The following is a 16,462-nucleotide window of genomic DNA, read 5'->3' as shown; positions in this document are numbered from 1 at the left end:
CGAGGGACAAGGCAGGGGTGCCCCCTGTTATGTGCATTAGCAATTGAGCCTTTGGCCATGGCATTAAGGGAGTCCAGGAAATGGAGGGGGGTGGTTCGAGGGGGAGAGGAGCATCGGTTGTCGCTGTATGCGGACGACCTGTTGCTGTATGTGGCAGATCCAGTGGAGGGGATGGTGGAGGTCATGCGGATCCTAAGGGAGTTTGGGGACTTCTCGGGCTATAAGCTCAATGTAGGGAAACGTGAGCTCTTTGTGGTGCATCCAGGGGACCAGGGAAGAGGGATAGACGACCTACCGTTGAGGAGGGCGGAAAGGAGCTTTCGGTCCAGGTAGCTAGGAGCTGGGGGGCCCTGCACAAACTTAATTTGACGCGGCTGGTGGAGCAGATGGAGGAGGACTTCAAAAGATGGGATGTGTTGCCACTCTCGCTAGCGGGCAGGGTACAGTCGATTAAAATGATGGTCCTCCCGAGGTTTCGTTTTGTGTTCCAGTGCCTTCCTATTATGATTACCGGGGCCTTTTTTAAGCGGGTAGGTAGGAGCATCATGGGTTGTGTGTGGGCAAACAAGATCCCGAGGGTAAGGAGGGGGTTTCTGGAGCATAGTATGGACGGAGGAGGGCTGGCGTTGCCGAATCTGGGTGGCTATTATTGGGCAGCCAACGTGGCGATGATCCGCAAGTGGGTAATAGAGGGAGAGAGGGCAGCATGGAAGAGGTTGGAGATGGCGTCCTGCAAAGGAACGAGCCTGAGGGCGCTGGTGACGGCACCGCTGCCGCTCTCGCCGACAAGGTACACCATGAGTCCGGTGGTGGCGGCAACGCTAAAGATCTGGGGGCAGTGGAGACGACATAGGGGTGAGATGGGAGCCTCGGTGTGGTCCCCGATCCGGGAGAACCATCAGTTCGTCCCAGGAAGAATGGATGGGGGGTTTCGGAGCTGGCATCGGGCAGGGATCAGAAGGATGGGGGACCGGTTTATAGATGGGACGTTTGTGAGCATAGGGGCGCTGGAGGAGAAGTTTGGGTTACCCCCGGGAAATGCGTTCAGGTATATGCAAGTGAGGGCATTTGTGAGGGGGCAGGTGAGGGAATTCCCGCTGCTCCTGGCACAGGGGATTCAGGACAGGGTGATTGTGTGTGTACGGGTCGGAGAAGGCAAGGTTTCGGCGATATATCAGGAGATGAAAGGAGGAGGCGGCTTCGGTAGAGGAGCTGAAGGGCAAGTGGGAGGAGTTGGGGGAGGAGATTGAAGAGGGTCTGTGGGCTGATGCCCTGAGTAGGGTTAATTCCTCGTCCTCATGTGCCAGGCTCAGCCTGATACAGTTTAAGGTTATTCACAGAGCGCATATGACAGGGGCGAGGCTGAGTAGGTTCTTTGGGATGGAGGACAGATGCGGGAGGTGCTTGGGAAGCCCGGCGAATCCCGCCCACATGTTCTGGTCGTGCCCGGCACTGGATGGGTTTCGCGAAGACCATGTCCAAGGTGGTGAAAGTCCAGGTCAAGCCAAGTTGGGGGCTGGCATTATTTGGGGTGGCGGACGAGCCGGGAGTGCAGGAGGCGAAAGAGGCCGGTATTCTGGCCTTTGCGTCCCTGGTAGCCCGGCGGAAGATCTTGCTCATGTGGAAGGACGTGAAGCCCCCCAGTGTGGAAGCCTGGATAAATGACATGGCAGGGTTCATTAAGCTGGAGAGGGTAAAGTTTGCCTTGAGAGGGTCTGCGCAGGGGTTCTTCAGGCAGTGGCAACCGTTCCTAGGCTATCTCGCGGAGTGTTAGAATGAGGTCGGTCAGCAGCAGCAGCAACCCGGGGGGGGTCTCTTTCCGGGGGGGGGGGTATTTGCGCGGGCGGAGGAGGGCGTTTTCCTAGGGGTACTTGTAAAAAAAAAAGCATATGGGAGGGTTAATATGTGCGGGAGAAACCCATTGTATAAGTTCTGTAGTATGTTTGATTGATATGCTTATGTTCTGTTCTGTTCTTTTCTCGTTTTCTTTTCTGTTAGAGGGGGGGGGGGTTTAATTGGTTGAAAATTTTTGTTGGAAAAACTTTTGAATAAACATATTTTTTTTTTTTTTTAAACTAACCGTGGGAGGGTATTAAATACCACCCCAGATTTCAATTACATTTGAAAACAAAAAGTTGAAAATAATAGTGACTCAGCAAAACTGCTCTGAAGGAACCAACTAAAAAATGAAGTAAAAGCCACGAGTTAACAGAACAACCATGTTATGTTGAGTCACTGCCCTGGAAGTTGATTACATAAACAAAAGCACAACATCCATGCCACAGTTCAAGAGCAATTTACAGCAGTAATCAAATTGTTCCGAATAAATTGTCAAAAGAGGCAGGAAATGGTACAGATCCCAGCTCCAGGATCCCAGGTGCGATTCCCTGCTTAGGTCACTGCGGCGTTTGCACTCTTTAAAGCAGAGATGAGGAGGAAATTCTTCAGCCAGAGGGCGGTGAACCTGCAGAACACTTTGTCGCAGAAGGCTGTGGAAGCCAAATCACTGAGTGTCTTTAAAACAGAGATAGATAGTGATGGGTTAGGCAAGTTGGTTCGATGTGGACTGCACTCGATGCAGGGAAGTTAGAAACAGACGTCTAACACAGGAGAAGATCCAACACTGTTTTATTCAGCTGTGGGTCGACACTATACTGATCTGACTTTAGAGAAGTTAAGAGGTGACTTAATTGAGGCATACAAGATGATCAGAGGATTGGATAGGGTGGACAGTGAGAGCCTTTTTCCTCGGATGGTGATGTCTAGCACGAAGGGACATAGCTTTAAATTGAGGGGAGATAGACATAGGACAGATGTCAGAGGTAGGTTCTTTACTCAGAGTAGTAAGGGAGTGGAATGCCCTGCCTGCAACAGTAGTGGACTCGCCAACACTAAGGGCATTCAAATGGTCATTGGAAAGACATATGGACGATAAGGGAAGTGTAGATGGGCTTTAGAGTGGTTTCACAGGTCGGCGCAACATCGAGGGCCGAAGGGCCTGTACTGCGCTGTAATGTTCTATGTTCTTTGACTAGTGACCTTGTAGTAGCCTGACCAGACTTACTAGCTACTGCACGGCGTTTGTACTTGCTAGCTCGTGGACTCGGACTGTCTCAGTAGCTGGGTCCCGCGAGCGCGGGAAACCTAGTGCTCTCTGGCTTTATAGTGGTAGTGTCCTGTCTGGTGATTGGCTGTGCTGTATGCTTACTGGTCATCCTATGTGTCAATCACTGCCTGTCTGCATCTCATTATATACATGAGTGGATATTATGACCGATAAGTTCTTGATTAATAAGGGGATCAAGGGTTATGGGGAGAAGGCAGGAGAATGGGAATGAGAAAAATATCAGCCATGATTGAATGGCGGAGCAGACTTAATGGGCCGAGTGGCCTAATTCTGCTCCTATGTCTTATGGTCTTACGCACTTTCTCCCCGTGTCTGCGTGGGTTTCCTCCGGGTGCTCCAGTTTCTTCCCACAGTCCAAAGATGTGCAGGTTAGGGGGATTGGCCATGCTAAATTGCCCTTAGTGTACAAAAAGGGTAGGTGGGGTTACTGGGATGGATGGAGAGGTGGGCTTAAGTAGGGTGCTCTTTACAAGGGCCAGTGCAGACTCAATGAGCCGAATGGCCTCCTTCTGCACTGTAAGGTCGATGATCTCTGATCACACCATTGAAAACAAAGGCTATGTGTACAGACACAGCCTTGCAGCTCCTGTCCATGAATAATCATCTGCCACTATCAGAGTCAAAGTCATTGACTGCCCACCATACACCCACATCATTGGGGATATAAGTCAGAAAACGGGTCAAGAACTAATTCACATTGGCTATCTTTCAAAATCAAATTTCACTTTTGGTTAAATCGAGACAGTGAAGTGTAGTTTTAATTTGCTTCCCTAATTTGGATTATCTGATGATTTCAGATCTTCAAGCGTGAAGAAGAGATAAATGCTGTTTTAATTAAATTGTTTTATTAATATCTGGGATAATTTGATTTTCTTTTACGTAAAACCAACTTAAAATTAACAGAAGTAGGTTGCACCTGGAATTTAATTTAATTTCATCTTCCTTTACAATGTGGCTTTCCTTTGTAAAGCACACAGAAAGAATCAGTCAAAGTCTTCATAAAACTCGACTGCTTCCATCCTTATCTATCTGAAGGCAGGTGCAGCACCTCCAGGAATGGCTTCGTTTCCTGCCGCTAAACGCTGCCCTGTCCCCACATCCCAAGACCTCTCCTGGCCCTTTCCTGTGCCACTGTGGTTAGCACTGCTGCTTCACAACGGCAGGGAACGGGTTCAATTCCTGCCTCGGGTCACTGCATGTGTAGAATTTGCATGTTCTCCTCGTCTCTGCGTGGGTTCCGTCCTTGTGCTCCGGTTTCCTCCCAGTCCAAAGGTGTGCAGGTGAGGTGGGGTTATAGAGATATGACAGGAAGTGGGCCTAGACAGAGTGTTCTTTCAGAAGGTCGGTGTAGATTTATAGAACATAGAACAATACAGCGCAGTACAGGCCCTTCGGCCCACGATGTTGCACCGAAACAAAAGCCATCTAACCTACACTATGCCATTATCATCCATATGCTTATCCAATAAACTTTTAAATGCCCTCAATGTTGGCGAGTTCACTACTGTAGCAGGTAGGGCATTCCACGGCCTCACTACTCTTTGCGTAAAGAACCTACCTCTGACCTCTGTCCTATATCTATTACCCCTCAGTTTAAAGTTATGTCCCCTCGTGCCAGCCATTTCCATCCGCGGGAGAAGGCTCTCACTGCCCACCCTATCCAACCCCCTGATCATGGGCCGAATAGCCTCCTTCTGCACTGCAGGGATTCCATAGTCCTTAATCATCCAAGCTATCGTTTGGCCATCATGGGGACATTGAATCAGTTTCCACTTGTACACTGGACAACACTCAGCTTTATTCCCTCTGTCACCTCTCCCCAACCAATACTGTCACTGCCCCCATGTCGTCATATTGCTTGTTTGAGATCTGTGGTAGTCACCACTGATTGTATAGTAGTTGTAATGATGATTATTAGAGATAATACGGTAAAGCTCCAGTACTCTAGGTACGGGGGGTAAATCCCTGCCTGCTGGCTCCGCCCAGTAGGCGGAGTATAAATGTGTGTGCACACCCGAGCTGCTCCATTCTGGTAGCAGCTGCAGGCCCCACATCTCTGCTTAATAAAGCCTCGATTATTCTCTACTCTCGTCTCGTAGTAATTGATAGTGCATCAAGATCTAATATTCAATTAGTCAAAGTTTTCTCGCTATAGAAATATAGGAGAAATAGGAGCAGGCCATTTGGCCCGTCGAGCCTCCTCCAACATTCATTATGATCATGTCTGATCATCCAACTCAATAGCCTATTCCCACTTTCCCACATATCCTATGATCCCCTTCGCCATAATCCTATTGCTTCTTGAAACCATACAATGTTTTGGACTAAACTACTTCCTGTGGTAACGAATTCCACAGGCTCATCACTCTCTGGGTGAAGAAATTTCTCCTCATCTCTATGATAAATGGTTGACCCCGTATCTTTAGACTGTGACCCCTGGTTTTGGACACACCCACGATTGGTAACATCCTTCCTGCATCTAACCTGTCCAGTCCTGTTAGAATTTTTTTTTTTTTTTTTTTTAGAAAATATTTTATTGATGCATTTATAATTTTAACATTCTAAACACGAGCGGTTCAGCACACGCACAAACCCCACAATAATATACCCAACTGCCCCCTGCCCTAACTCCTCGTGACCCATATATTAGATTCCCTGCCCTTAATCACTTCCATGCCTCCCCCCCAACCCCCCCCACCCCCTTCCTGCTGACGGTCAGTTTTCCTTAAAGAAGTCGATGAACGGCTGCCACCTCCGAGCGAAGCCCTGTAATGAACCCCTTAATGCGAACTTAATCTTCTCTAGCCGAAGAAACCCTGCCATGTCACTGGCCCACACCCCTGACTTCGGGGCTCCGTGTCCCTCTATCCCAGCAAAATCCATCTCTGGGCCACCAGGGAGGCAAAGGCCAAAACGTCGGCCTCTCTCCCCCGCTGGGCTCCCGGATCTTCCGACACACCAAATATTGCCACCTCTGGACTCGGGAGTTACCCTCCCTTCCAGGACCTCTGGCAGCACGGTAGCATAGTGATTAGCACAATTGCTTCACAGCTCCAGGGTCCCAGGTTCGATTCCTGGCTTGGGTCACTGTCTGTGCGGAGTCTGCACGTTCTCCCCATGTGTGTGCGTGGGTTTCCTCCTGGTGCTCCGGTTTCCTCCCACAGTCCAAAGATGTGCAGGTTAGGTGGACAGGCCATGCTAAATTGCCCTTAGTGTCCAAAATTGCCCTTAGTGTTGGGTGGGGTTGCTGGGTTATTGGGATAGGGTGGAGGTTTGGGCTTGGGTAGGGTGCTCTTTCAAAGAGCCGGTGCAGACTCGATGGGCCAAATGGCCTCCTTCTGCACTGTAAATTCTATGATTCTCTGACACCTGAAAATCCCTGCCAAAATCCCCAGAACTTCGGACAAGCCCAAAGCCCAAAACATATGTGCACTGTTCGCCGGACTTCCTACGCACCACCCACATCTGTCCTCCACCTCCTCAAAAAACCTACTCATCCGGGCCACAGTCATATGGGCCCTGTGGACCACCTTGAACTGGATCAGGCTGAGCCTGGCACATGACGAGGATGCATTGACTCTCTTCAGGGCCTCCTCCCATAACCCGACTTCCAATTCCCCTCCCAGCTCTTCCCCCCACATCTTCACCTCCCCGACTGGGACCCCACCTCACTCCATCAGTTCCTTATATATTTCCTAGACCCTCCCCTCCCCAACCCCTGTTCTAGATATCACCTTATCCTGCAGACTCCTTAGAGGGAGGCATGGGAAGCTTGGAACCTGCCTCCGGACAAAATGCCGTACCTGCATGTACCAGAATCCACTCCCACCCAGCAACTCAAACTCCTCCTCGAGCTCCTCCAGGCTCGGGAAACCCTCCTCAATGAAGAGATCCCCAAATCTCTCAATCCCTGCTCGCTGCCACCTACTAAAGCCCCCATCCAGCACCCCCGGAGCAAACCTGTGATTATCACAGATCGGTGACCAGACCGACTCCTCCTCCAGTCTCATGTGTTGCCTTCATTGCCCCCCACACTCTGAGCTGCCAATACCACTGGGCTTGTGGAGTAACAGGCCAGGGAGTAACAGGCCAGCGGGAATGGCAGAAGTGCCGTTAACAGAGCCTTCAGACTTGTGCACTTGCAAGATGCCGCCTCCACTCGCTCCTACACTGACCTCTCCCCCACTACCGATTTCCAAATCATCAAAATATTGGCCGCCCAGTCGTAGTTAATAAACGTCGGAAGGGCCAAGCCCCCCTCACCGTGCCCCCACTCAAGAAGGACCTTCTTGACCCTCAGGACTTTCCCGGCTCATATAAAACCCGAGATCGCAGCGTCCATCTTCCTAAAAATGCCTTGGGGATTAAAATTGGGAGACACAGAAACACAAACAGTAATCTCGGGAGGACTGTCATCTCCACAGTTTGTACCCTCCCCGCCAATGACCGCGAGAGCACGTCACACCTACGGAAGTACTCTTTCATTTGCTCAATCACCCTGCCCAAATTTAGTTTATGAAGCCGACCCGAGTCCCTCGACTCTTGCATCCCCAGGTACCTAAAACTCATAACCACCACTTTGAACGGCATCTCCCTCAGTCTCCTCTCCTGCCCCCTTGCCTGGATCGCAAAAACCTCACTCTTGCCCATATTCAGTTTGTAACCTGAGAACCGGCCAAATTCTTCCAGTAATCCCATAATTCCTGCAATTCCCCCCAATTGGTCTGTTATATAAAGGAGTAAATCATCACATAGAGTGAGACCCTATGTTCCAGCCCCCCTCTCACTATCCCCCGCCAAATGTTCGATGCCTTCGGCGCCATTGCCAAAGGCTCTGTGGCCAGGGCAAATAGTAGTGGGGAGAGTGGACACCCCTGCCCTGTGTCCTGTTAGAATTTTATAGGTTTCTATGAGATCCCCCTCATTCTTCTGAACTCCAGTGAATACAATCCTAACCGACGCAATCTCTCCTTGTACATCAGTCCTGCCAGCCCAGGAATCTGCCTGGTAAACCTTCGCTGCACTCCCTCTATAGCTAGAACATCCTTCCTCAGATAAGGAGACCAAAACTGCGCACAATACTCCAGGTATGGTCTCACCAAGGTCCTGTGTAATTGCAGCAAGACATCCCGGCTCCTGTACTCAAATCCTCTCGCAATGACGCCCAACATACCATTTGGCTTTGTTTACCATACTTACCTTCAGTGACTGGTGTTTCCCTCTCCTAATTTATGGCCATTCAGATAATAGTCTGCCTTCTTGTTTTTGCCACCAAAGTGGATAACCTATGTAAACAAAATTCTCATAACCCCGTCAGGTTTTTTTGCCAGCCAGTTCAAGTCTCTGTCCTCTCGTTACTGGCCTTCTTGTTAGGGGGATGTGATCAGAATTTCTTTATGGGGGTATGATTAGAATTTGTTTTTAAAAAGCACCGAGTTGTTACAATCTGGAATGCGCTGCTTGAAGGGACGTAGACGCTGATTCAATAATGAGAATTTCATTTTGAAAGTTACATTCTTGCAGTGCTCTGGGGAAAGTGTTGGGGGAAGTCGGACTAACAGTATGGTTCTTTCAAAGAGTTGCCATGGGCACAGTGGGCCTTACTCCCTGTTGTAAGGTTCTAGGATATGGAATTTCATACGATGGTGACCTAGTATTGGAAATTCAGAGATATGCTGCGTTTGAATTTCTCACCATGTTTACTCCCTGAAGGGAGAGAGTGATGTTGCTTCAATCATAATGCTTGCTGACCCTATTTTGAGTGTATCGGAAACGTGCAGTGCATTGAAGTACAAGGTTCATATGTCCAAAGGAGTATTCTTCAGCATTGATAAGCAAGGGTTTAATTCAAAACTCTTAAATGCAAGGTTTTACATAATTGGTGTAATTCAGGTGTCATCCATAGTATGCTGAATCTTTGCATTCTCATCTCTGAGTCTGGAGAAGGCGGCCTCAAGTCCCATTCCAGAGACTCAAAGGTACTGCGGTGTCGGAAATGCCACGTTTCAGGGGAGGTATTAAATCTCCATGTGACCTCCAAGGCAGATATAAAAGTCCCTTGACGCTATTTTGGAAAAAGGTGACTTTGCTGCTCAGGTTCCCAAAGCTCTCCATCACTTAACACTCGCCTCATATCTGGCTCTGTTGTCAACTCGCTGATTGAGATTGATTGCAGTGACTGGATAAGAACTCATTACAGTTGTATTATGTGACCAGCAGGATGGTGGAAGAGCAAGATCACAGTGGTCTTTTCTTGTCCATTAATTCCTACTTTCTCACTGTATTTATTACACACCGGCACTTCACTAAATTGAAAACGGAAGGTAAATGTATATAAAGGCGTGCATTTCAGTGGTCTTCTCACCAGAGCTCATCACCTCAAGATATAATAATCGCTTGTCACAAGGAGGGTTCAGTGAAGTTGCAGTGAAAAGCCCCTCGTCGCCACATTCCGGCGCCTGTTTGGGGAGGCCGGTACGGGAATTGAACTTGCGCTGCTGGCCTTGTTCTGCATTACCAGCCAACTGTTTAGCCCACTGTGCTAAACCAGCCCCAAGTATATAATGGGCTCACTCGAAACAGCTTACCCTTCTGGGGACCAGCTAGGAGGGATGGCAGTTAAAATAGGCCAGTCACTTATCCAATCCTATCCTGAGCAAACTGACCGACTGCAATCAGCAAGGACACCCAAGAAAGCCAGGGTGGTCCTTCTTAAAAGATACAAATGAGCTCATTGACATCATGAGGCCCAGTCTGCTGCTTAGGGTAGGCTCCTCCCAGTCCCTTCCCCTACCCCAGACAGCCTTCTCTTCCTCTCATCCCAATTCAGGATTCCTCTTCTGAAACACTGAGCTTGTTCTGCTGAACATTCCAGCGAGTCCCCAACGTCAGGATTCCGGATACCTGAATTAATGGCTAGACAACTGCTTAGCAGTCCTGTTTCTTTTATATAAAGGAAATTGGCAAGCAGCATGTAAATGAGGCTGTTTCTAATATAAGATCACCAATCTAAAATATTAACCCAATTTTTCACTCCTCACAGATGCTGCTGAATAATCCAATCTTGCACGGGTCCGAGAAGCAACCTTGCTAAGCCCAGCACTTTTACATCCAATGCACCTTTAGCTCCACAACAAATTAATTTCTTAGGACCTACCTTGTGATCAGTGTTGTCCAGTGACCACCACCACAAGGGACTCTTCCACGATACAAATGCCAGATTCTCAGCGGCAAAAGCCAGAGCCCAGAAGAGTAGCAAAATGGCACTGTGGCCACGTGTCCTGTCCTGTACCAACACCCTTGTGCGTTCCAGGCGCAGCAGAACAATAGTACATGCCCACCCAATCACAGACAAGCATGAGTAGACGATCATGTATCCATACACCACGCCCAAGCCAAAGGATTGCCAAAGGATATAGATTCCAAACTGTAGTAGCAGCACCACTGATAGGAACAATTGCAGGTGGAAGAGACGAGAGCGAGGTACATACTTTGGCTCCATTGTAGTGCCATACAGGTTGTAACAAGCGCATTGCAACGCGCCAAAGAGGAAGGCGATGCTCAGCAGCACTGTTGAAACTAGGGTGAAATAAAAACATGGGGAAAGTCCTTGCCGTATCCATCCTTCTGACAAAGATGCATTGCCTTCACAGTAACCCTCAAGAATGGCCATTGTAACAGACAACCAGCTGTAAAACAAAAGAACAAATTGTATTAATTCCCGTTGGTCTCCTCCATATTCAATCAATGATTAGAAACAAGTTTTAAATTGAACATGCACTAAACATATACACGTGTAACCAAAACGTTTTCGCTCCTGCTAATAAGGGCAGCACAATAGCACAGTGGTTAGCACTGTGGCTTCACAGCGCCAGGGTCCCAGGTTCGATTCCCGGCTTGGGTCACTGTCTGTGCGGAGTCTGCACGTTCTCCCCGTGTCTGCGTGGGTTTCCTCCGGGTGCTCCGGTTTCCTCCCACAAGTCCCGAAAGACGTGCTGTTAGGTGAATTGGACATTCTGAATTCTCCCTCCGTGTACCCGAACAGGCACCGAGCGACTTGGGGATTTTCACAATAACTTCATTGCAGCGTTAATGTAAGCCTACTTGTCACTCTAATAAAGATTATTATTATAATGTGGGGAAGTGTGAAATCATCCACTTTAGTAGGAACAGTGGAAAAACAGAATAGTTTATAAAAGCAATCACTTGGTCATTGTTCGGATATCAGACTGGACTCCATTTTCTGTTGGGAAACTCCAAACAATTTTTGATTTGTAAAACCATGAGGAAAAGATACTTTACCCCCGGAGTGCTGAATCTGACCAATAAGTATCTTTTAAGTTAAAACAAACTTTAATTTAAACACAGAATTAACCACATACACGTCAAAGAAATAGCTACTGTGCCGCTCATTATACTCCATCTGCCATGTTCTTGCCCAATCACTTAAGTGCTCTATGTCTTTGTTACATCCTCCTCACAGCTTTGTACTGTCAGCAAACTTGGGTATGGGACAGTTGGTCCCCTCAACTAATAGATTAAATAGTTGAAAGCTAAACGTTGATCTAGATTAAATAGTTGACAGCGAAACGTTGATCTTTGTGCCACTTGACTAATTTACAGAGCGGATAAGGAGAAACTGTTCCCATGGCGAGAAGCGTTGCGCTGGTCAAGGAGACACAGCCTGAGTGAGTGAGACAGACAGAGTGAGAATTTGAAACTTGGTAATTTAGTGCAGTGAGGTAATTCGGTGAAGAGTGGGAGAAGGTGCTTTTTCCCTACTGTTTTGTTCTCTCTCTTTCTTCGGGCCTGTAACTTTTAATCAGCAGGGAGAGAACATCTGAGACCCTCAGAAGGTAAGTAAGTGATTTTTACTCATTTTAACTTTTATTACCTTTTCAAATTGTGTGTGTGTGTGGGGGGGGACGGAAGTGACATCACAGAAAAGCTGTGACCCGAGTGGCTGGGTGGGAATCTACACTAAATTTTAAAAAATTAAGCACTGGTAACTAATAAAACATAATTACTTAATTATAATTGAGAGGGGTATCTACAAAGAACAAAGAACAAACAAAGAACAAAGAAATGTACAGCACAGGAACAGGCCCTTCGGCCCTCCAAGCCCGTGCCGACCATACTGCCCGACTAAACTACAATCTTCTACACTTCCTGGGTCCGTATCCTTCTATTCCCATCCTATTCATATATTTGTCAAGATGCCCCTTAAATGTCCCTATCGTCCCTGCCTCCACTACCTCCTCCGGTAGTGAGTTCCAGGCACCCACTACCCTCTGCGTAAAAAACTTGCCTCGTACATCTACTCTAAACTTTGCCCCTCTCACCTTAAACCTATGCCCCCTAGTAATTGACCCCTCTACCCTGGGGAAAAGCCTCTGACTATCCACTCTGTCTATGCCCCTCATAATTTTGTATACCTCTATCAGGTCGCCCCTCAACCTCCTTCGTTCCAGTGAGAACAAACCGAGTTTATTCAATCGCTCCTCATAGCTTATGCCCTCCATACCAGGCAACATTCTGGTAAATCTCTTCTGCACCCTCTCTAAAGCCTCCACATCCTTCTGGTAGTGTGGCGACCAGAATTGAACACTATACTCCAAGTGTGGCCTAACTAAGGTTCTATACAGCTGCAACATGACTTGCCAATTCTTATACTCAATGCCCCGGCCAATGAAGGCAAGCATGCCGTATGCCTTCTTGACTACCTTCTCCACCTGTGTAGCCCCTTTCAGTGATCTGTGGACCTGTACTCCTAGATCTCTTTGACTTTCAATACTCTTGAGGGTTCTACCATTCACTGTATATTCCCTACCTGCATTAGCCCTTCCAAAATGCATTACCTCACATTTGTCCAGGTTAAACTCCATCTGCCATCTCTCCGCCCAAGTCTCCAGACAATCTAAATCCTGCTGTATCCTCAGACAGTCCTCATCGCTATCCGCAATTCCACCAACCTTTGTGTCGTCTGCAAACTTACTAATCAGACCAGTTACATTTTCCTCCAAATCATTTATATATACTACAAACAGCAAAGGTCCCAGCACTGATCCCTGTGGAACACCACTGGTCACAGCCCTCCAATTAGAAAAGCATCCCTCCATTGCTACCCTCTGCCTTCTATGGCCTAGCCAGTTCTGTATCCACCTTGCCAGTTCACCCCTGATCCCGTGTGACTTCACCTTTTGTACTAGTCTACCATGAGGGACCTTGTCAAAGGCCTTACTGAAGTCCATATAGACAACATCTACTGCCCTACCTGCATCAATCATCTTAGTGACCTCCTCGAAAAACTCTATCAAGTTAGTGAGACACGACCTCCCCTTCACAAAACCATGCTGCCTCTCACTAATACGTCCATTTGCTTCCAAATGGGAGTAGATCCTGTCTCGAAGAATTCTCTCCAGTAATTTCCCTACCACTGAAGTAAGGCTCACCGGCCTGTAGTTCCCGGGATTATCCCTGCCACCCTTCTTAAACAGAGGAACAACATTGGCTATTCTCCAGGCAGAGATCGGAGAGTACTATATTCAGCTTTCACATTTATAGTAGAAATCTAGTGCTAGGAAATAGATAGTTAACAGTAACTTTTTTTTCCCTGAATTTTAACTTTAATTTACTAATTAATTGACGTAGTGTCAGTTAGAGGGGTGCAGTGCTCTGACTGTGAGATGTGGCAGGTCCGGGAGGCTTCCAGCGTCCCGGATGGCTTCATCTGCAGAAAGTGCACCCAACTGGAGCTCCTCACAGACCGCATGGTTCGGTTGGAGCAGCAATTGGATGCACTTAGGAGCATGCAGGTGGCGGAAAGCGTAATAGATAGCAGTTATATAAATGTGGTCACACCCAAGGTGTAGGCAGAGAAATGGGTGACCACCAGAAAGGGCAGGCAGTCAGTGCAGGAATCCCCTGTGGTTGTCCCCCTCTCAAACAGGTATATCCCTTTGGATACTGTCGGGGGGGATAGCCAATCAGGGGAAAACAGCAGCAGCCAGAGCAGTAGCACCATGGCTGGCTCTGATGTTCAGAAGGCAGGGTCAAAGCGCAGAAGAGCAATAGTAATAGGGGACTCCATAGTCAGGGGCACAGATAGGTGCTTCTGTGGACGTGAAAGAGACTCCAGGATGGTATGTTGCCTCCCTGGTGCCAGGGTCCAGGATGTCTCCGAACGGGTTGAGGGCATTCTGAAGGGGGAGGGCAAACAGGCAGAGGCCATTGTACATATTGGTACTAACGACATAGGCAGGAAGGGGCATGAGGTCCTGCAGCAGGAGTTCAGGGAGCTAGGCAGAAAGTTAAAAGACAGGACCTCTAGGGTTGTAATCTCGGGATTACTCACTGTGCCACATGCCAGTGAGGCTAGAAATAGGAAGATAGAGCAGCTAAACACGTGGCTAAACAGCTGGTGTAGGAGGGAGGGTTTCCGTTATCTGGACCACTGGGAGCTCTTCCGGGACAGGCGTGACCTATATAAGGACGGGTTGCATCTAAACCGGAGAGGCATAAATATCCTGGCCGCAAGGTTTGCAAGTGTCACACGGGAGGGTTTAAACTAGTATGGCGGGGGGGTGGGCACGGGAGCAATAGGTCAGAAGGTGAGAGCATTGAGGGAGAACGAGGGAATAGGGACAGTGGGGCTCTGAGGCAGAGCAGACAGGGAGAAGTTGCTGAACACAGCGGGTCTGGTGGCCTGAAGTGCATACGTTTTAATGCAAGAAGTATTACGGGTAAGGCAGATGAACTTAGAGCTTGGATTAGTACTTGGAACTATGATGTTGTTGCCATTACAGAGACCTGGTTGAGGGAAGGGCAGGATTGGCAGCTAAACGTTGCAGGATTTAGATGTTTCAGGCGGGATAGAGGGGGATGTAAAAGGGGAGGCGGAGTTGCGCTACTTGTTCGGGAGAATATCACAGCTATACTGCGAGAGGACACCTCAGAGGGCAGTGAGGCTATATGGGTAGAGATCAGGAATAAGAAGGGTGCAGTCACAATGTTGGGGGTATACTACAGGCCTCCCAACAGCCAGCGGGAGATAGAGGAGCAGATAGGTAGACAGATTTTGGAAAAGAGTAAAAACAACAGGGTTGTGGTGATGGGAGACTTCAACTTCCCCAATATTGACTGGGACTCACTTAGTGCCAGGGGCTTAGACGGGGCAGAGTTTGTAAGGAGCATCCAGGAGGGCTTCCTAAAACAGTCCAACTAGGGAAAGGGCGGTACTGGACCTGGTATTGGGGAATGAGCCCGGCCAGGTGGTAGAAGTTTCAGTAGGGCAGCATTTCGGGAACAGTGACCACAATTCAGTAAGTTTTAAAGTGCTGGTGGACAAGGATAAGAGTGGTCCTAGGGTGAATGTGCTAAATTGGGGGAAGGCTAATTATAACAATATTAGGCGGGAACTGAAGTACCTAGATTGGGGGTGGATGTTTGAGGGTAAATCAACATCTGACATGTGGGAGGCTTTCAAGTGTCAGTTGAAAGGAATTCAGGACCGGCATGTTCCTGTGAGGAAGAAGGATAAATATGGCAAATTTCGGGAACCTTGGATAACGAGAGATATTGTAGGCCTCGGCAAAAAGAAAAAGGAGGCATTTGTCAGGGCTAGAAGGCTGGGAACAGACGAAGTCTGTGTGGAATATAAAAAAAGTAGGAAGGAACTTAAACAAGGAGGCAGGAGGGCCAGAAGGGGTCACGAAAAGCCATTGGCTAATCAGGTTAAGGAAAATCCCAAGGCTTTTTGCACGTACATAAAAAGCAAGAGGGTAGCCAGGCAAAGGGTTGGCCCACTGAAGGATAGGCAAGGGAATCTATGTGTGGAGCCAGAGGAAATGGGCGAGGTACTAAATGAATACTTTGCATCAGTATTCACCAAAGAGAAGGAATTGGTAGATGTTGAGTCTGGAGAAGGGTGTGTAGATAGCCTGGGTCACATTGAGATCCAAAAAGACGAGGTGTTGGGCGCCTTAAAAAATATTAAGGTCGATAAGTCCCCAGGGCCTGATGGGATCTACCCCGGAATACTGAAGGAGGCTGGAGAGGAAATTGCTGAGGCCTTGACAGAACTCTTTGGATCCTCACTGTCTTCATGTGATGTCCCGGAGGACTGGAGAATAGCCAATGTTGTTCCTCTGTTTAAGAAGGGTAGCAAGGATAATCCAGGGAACTACAGGCCGGTGAACCTTACTTCAGTGGTAGGGAAATTACTGGAGAGAATTCTTCGAGACAGGATCTACTCCCATTTGGAAGCAAATGGACATATTAGTGAGAGGGAGCATGGTTTTGTGAAGGGGAGGTCGTGTCTCACTAACTTGGTAAGAG

General features: G+C 48.2%; 1 protein-coding gene across 2 annotated transcripts in view; it reads right to left on the bottom strand.

Moving 5' to 3' along the window:
- abcb6a (ATP binding cassette subfamily B member 6 (LAN blood group) a) overlaps nt 1-16,462 on the bottom strand; it is a 300,475-nt gene that overhangs the window by 266,626 nt on the left and 17,387 nt on the right. For both annotated transcript variants that reach the window (XM_072468683.1, XM_072468682.1), the window contains exon 2: nt 10,284-10,815. In XM_072468683.1, coding sequence (XP_072324784.1) covers nt 10,284-10,799 — 516 coding nt within the window. In that variant the 5' untranslated portion in view covers nt 10,800-10,815. The remainder of the gene's footprint in view (nt 1-10,283; nt 10,816-16,462) is intronic.

The sequence above is a fragment of the Scyliorhinus torazame genome, chromosome 2, assembly GCF_047496885.1.
Source record: "Scyliorhinus torazame isolate Kashiwa2021f chromosome 2, sScyTor2.1, whole genome shotgun sequence".
Taxonomy (NCBI): Eukaryota; Metazoa; Chordata; class Chondrichthyes; order Carcharhiniformes; family Scyliorhinidae; genus Scyliorhinus; species Scyliorhinus torazame.
Note: the sequence above shows the minus strand (reverse complement) of the source record. Positions and strands in the feature narration are given on the sequence as shown.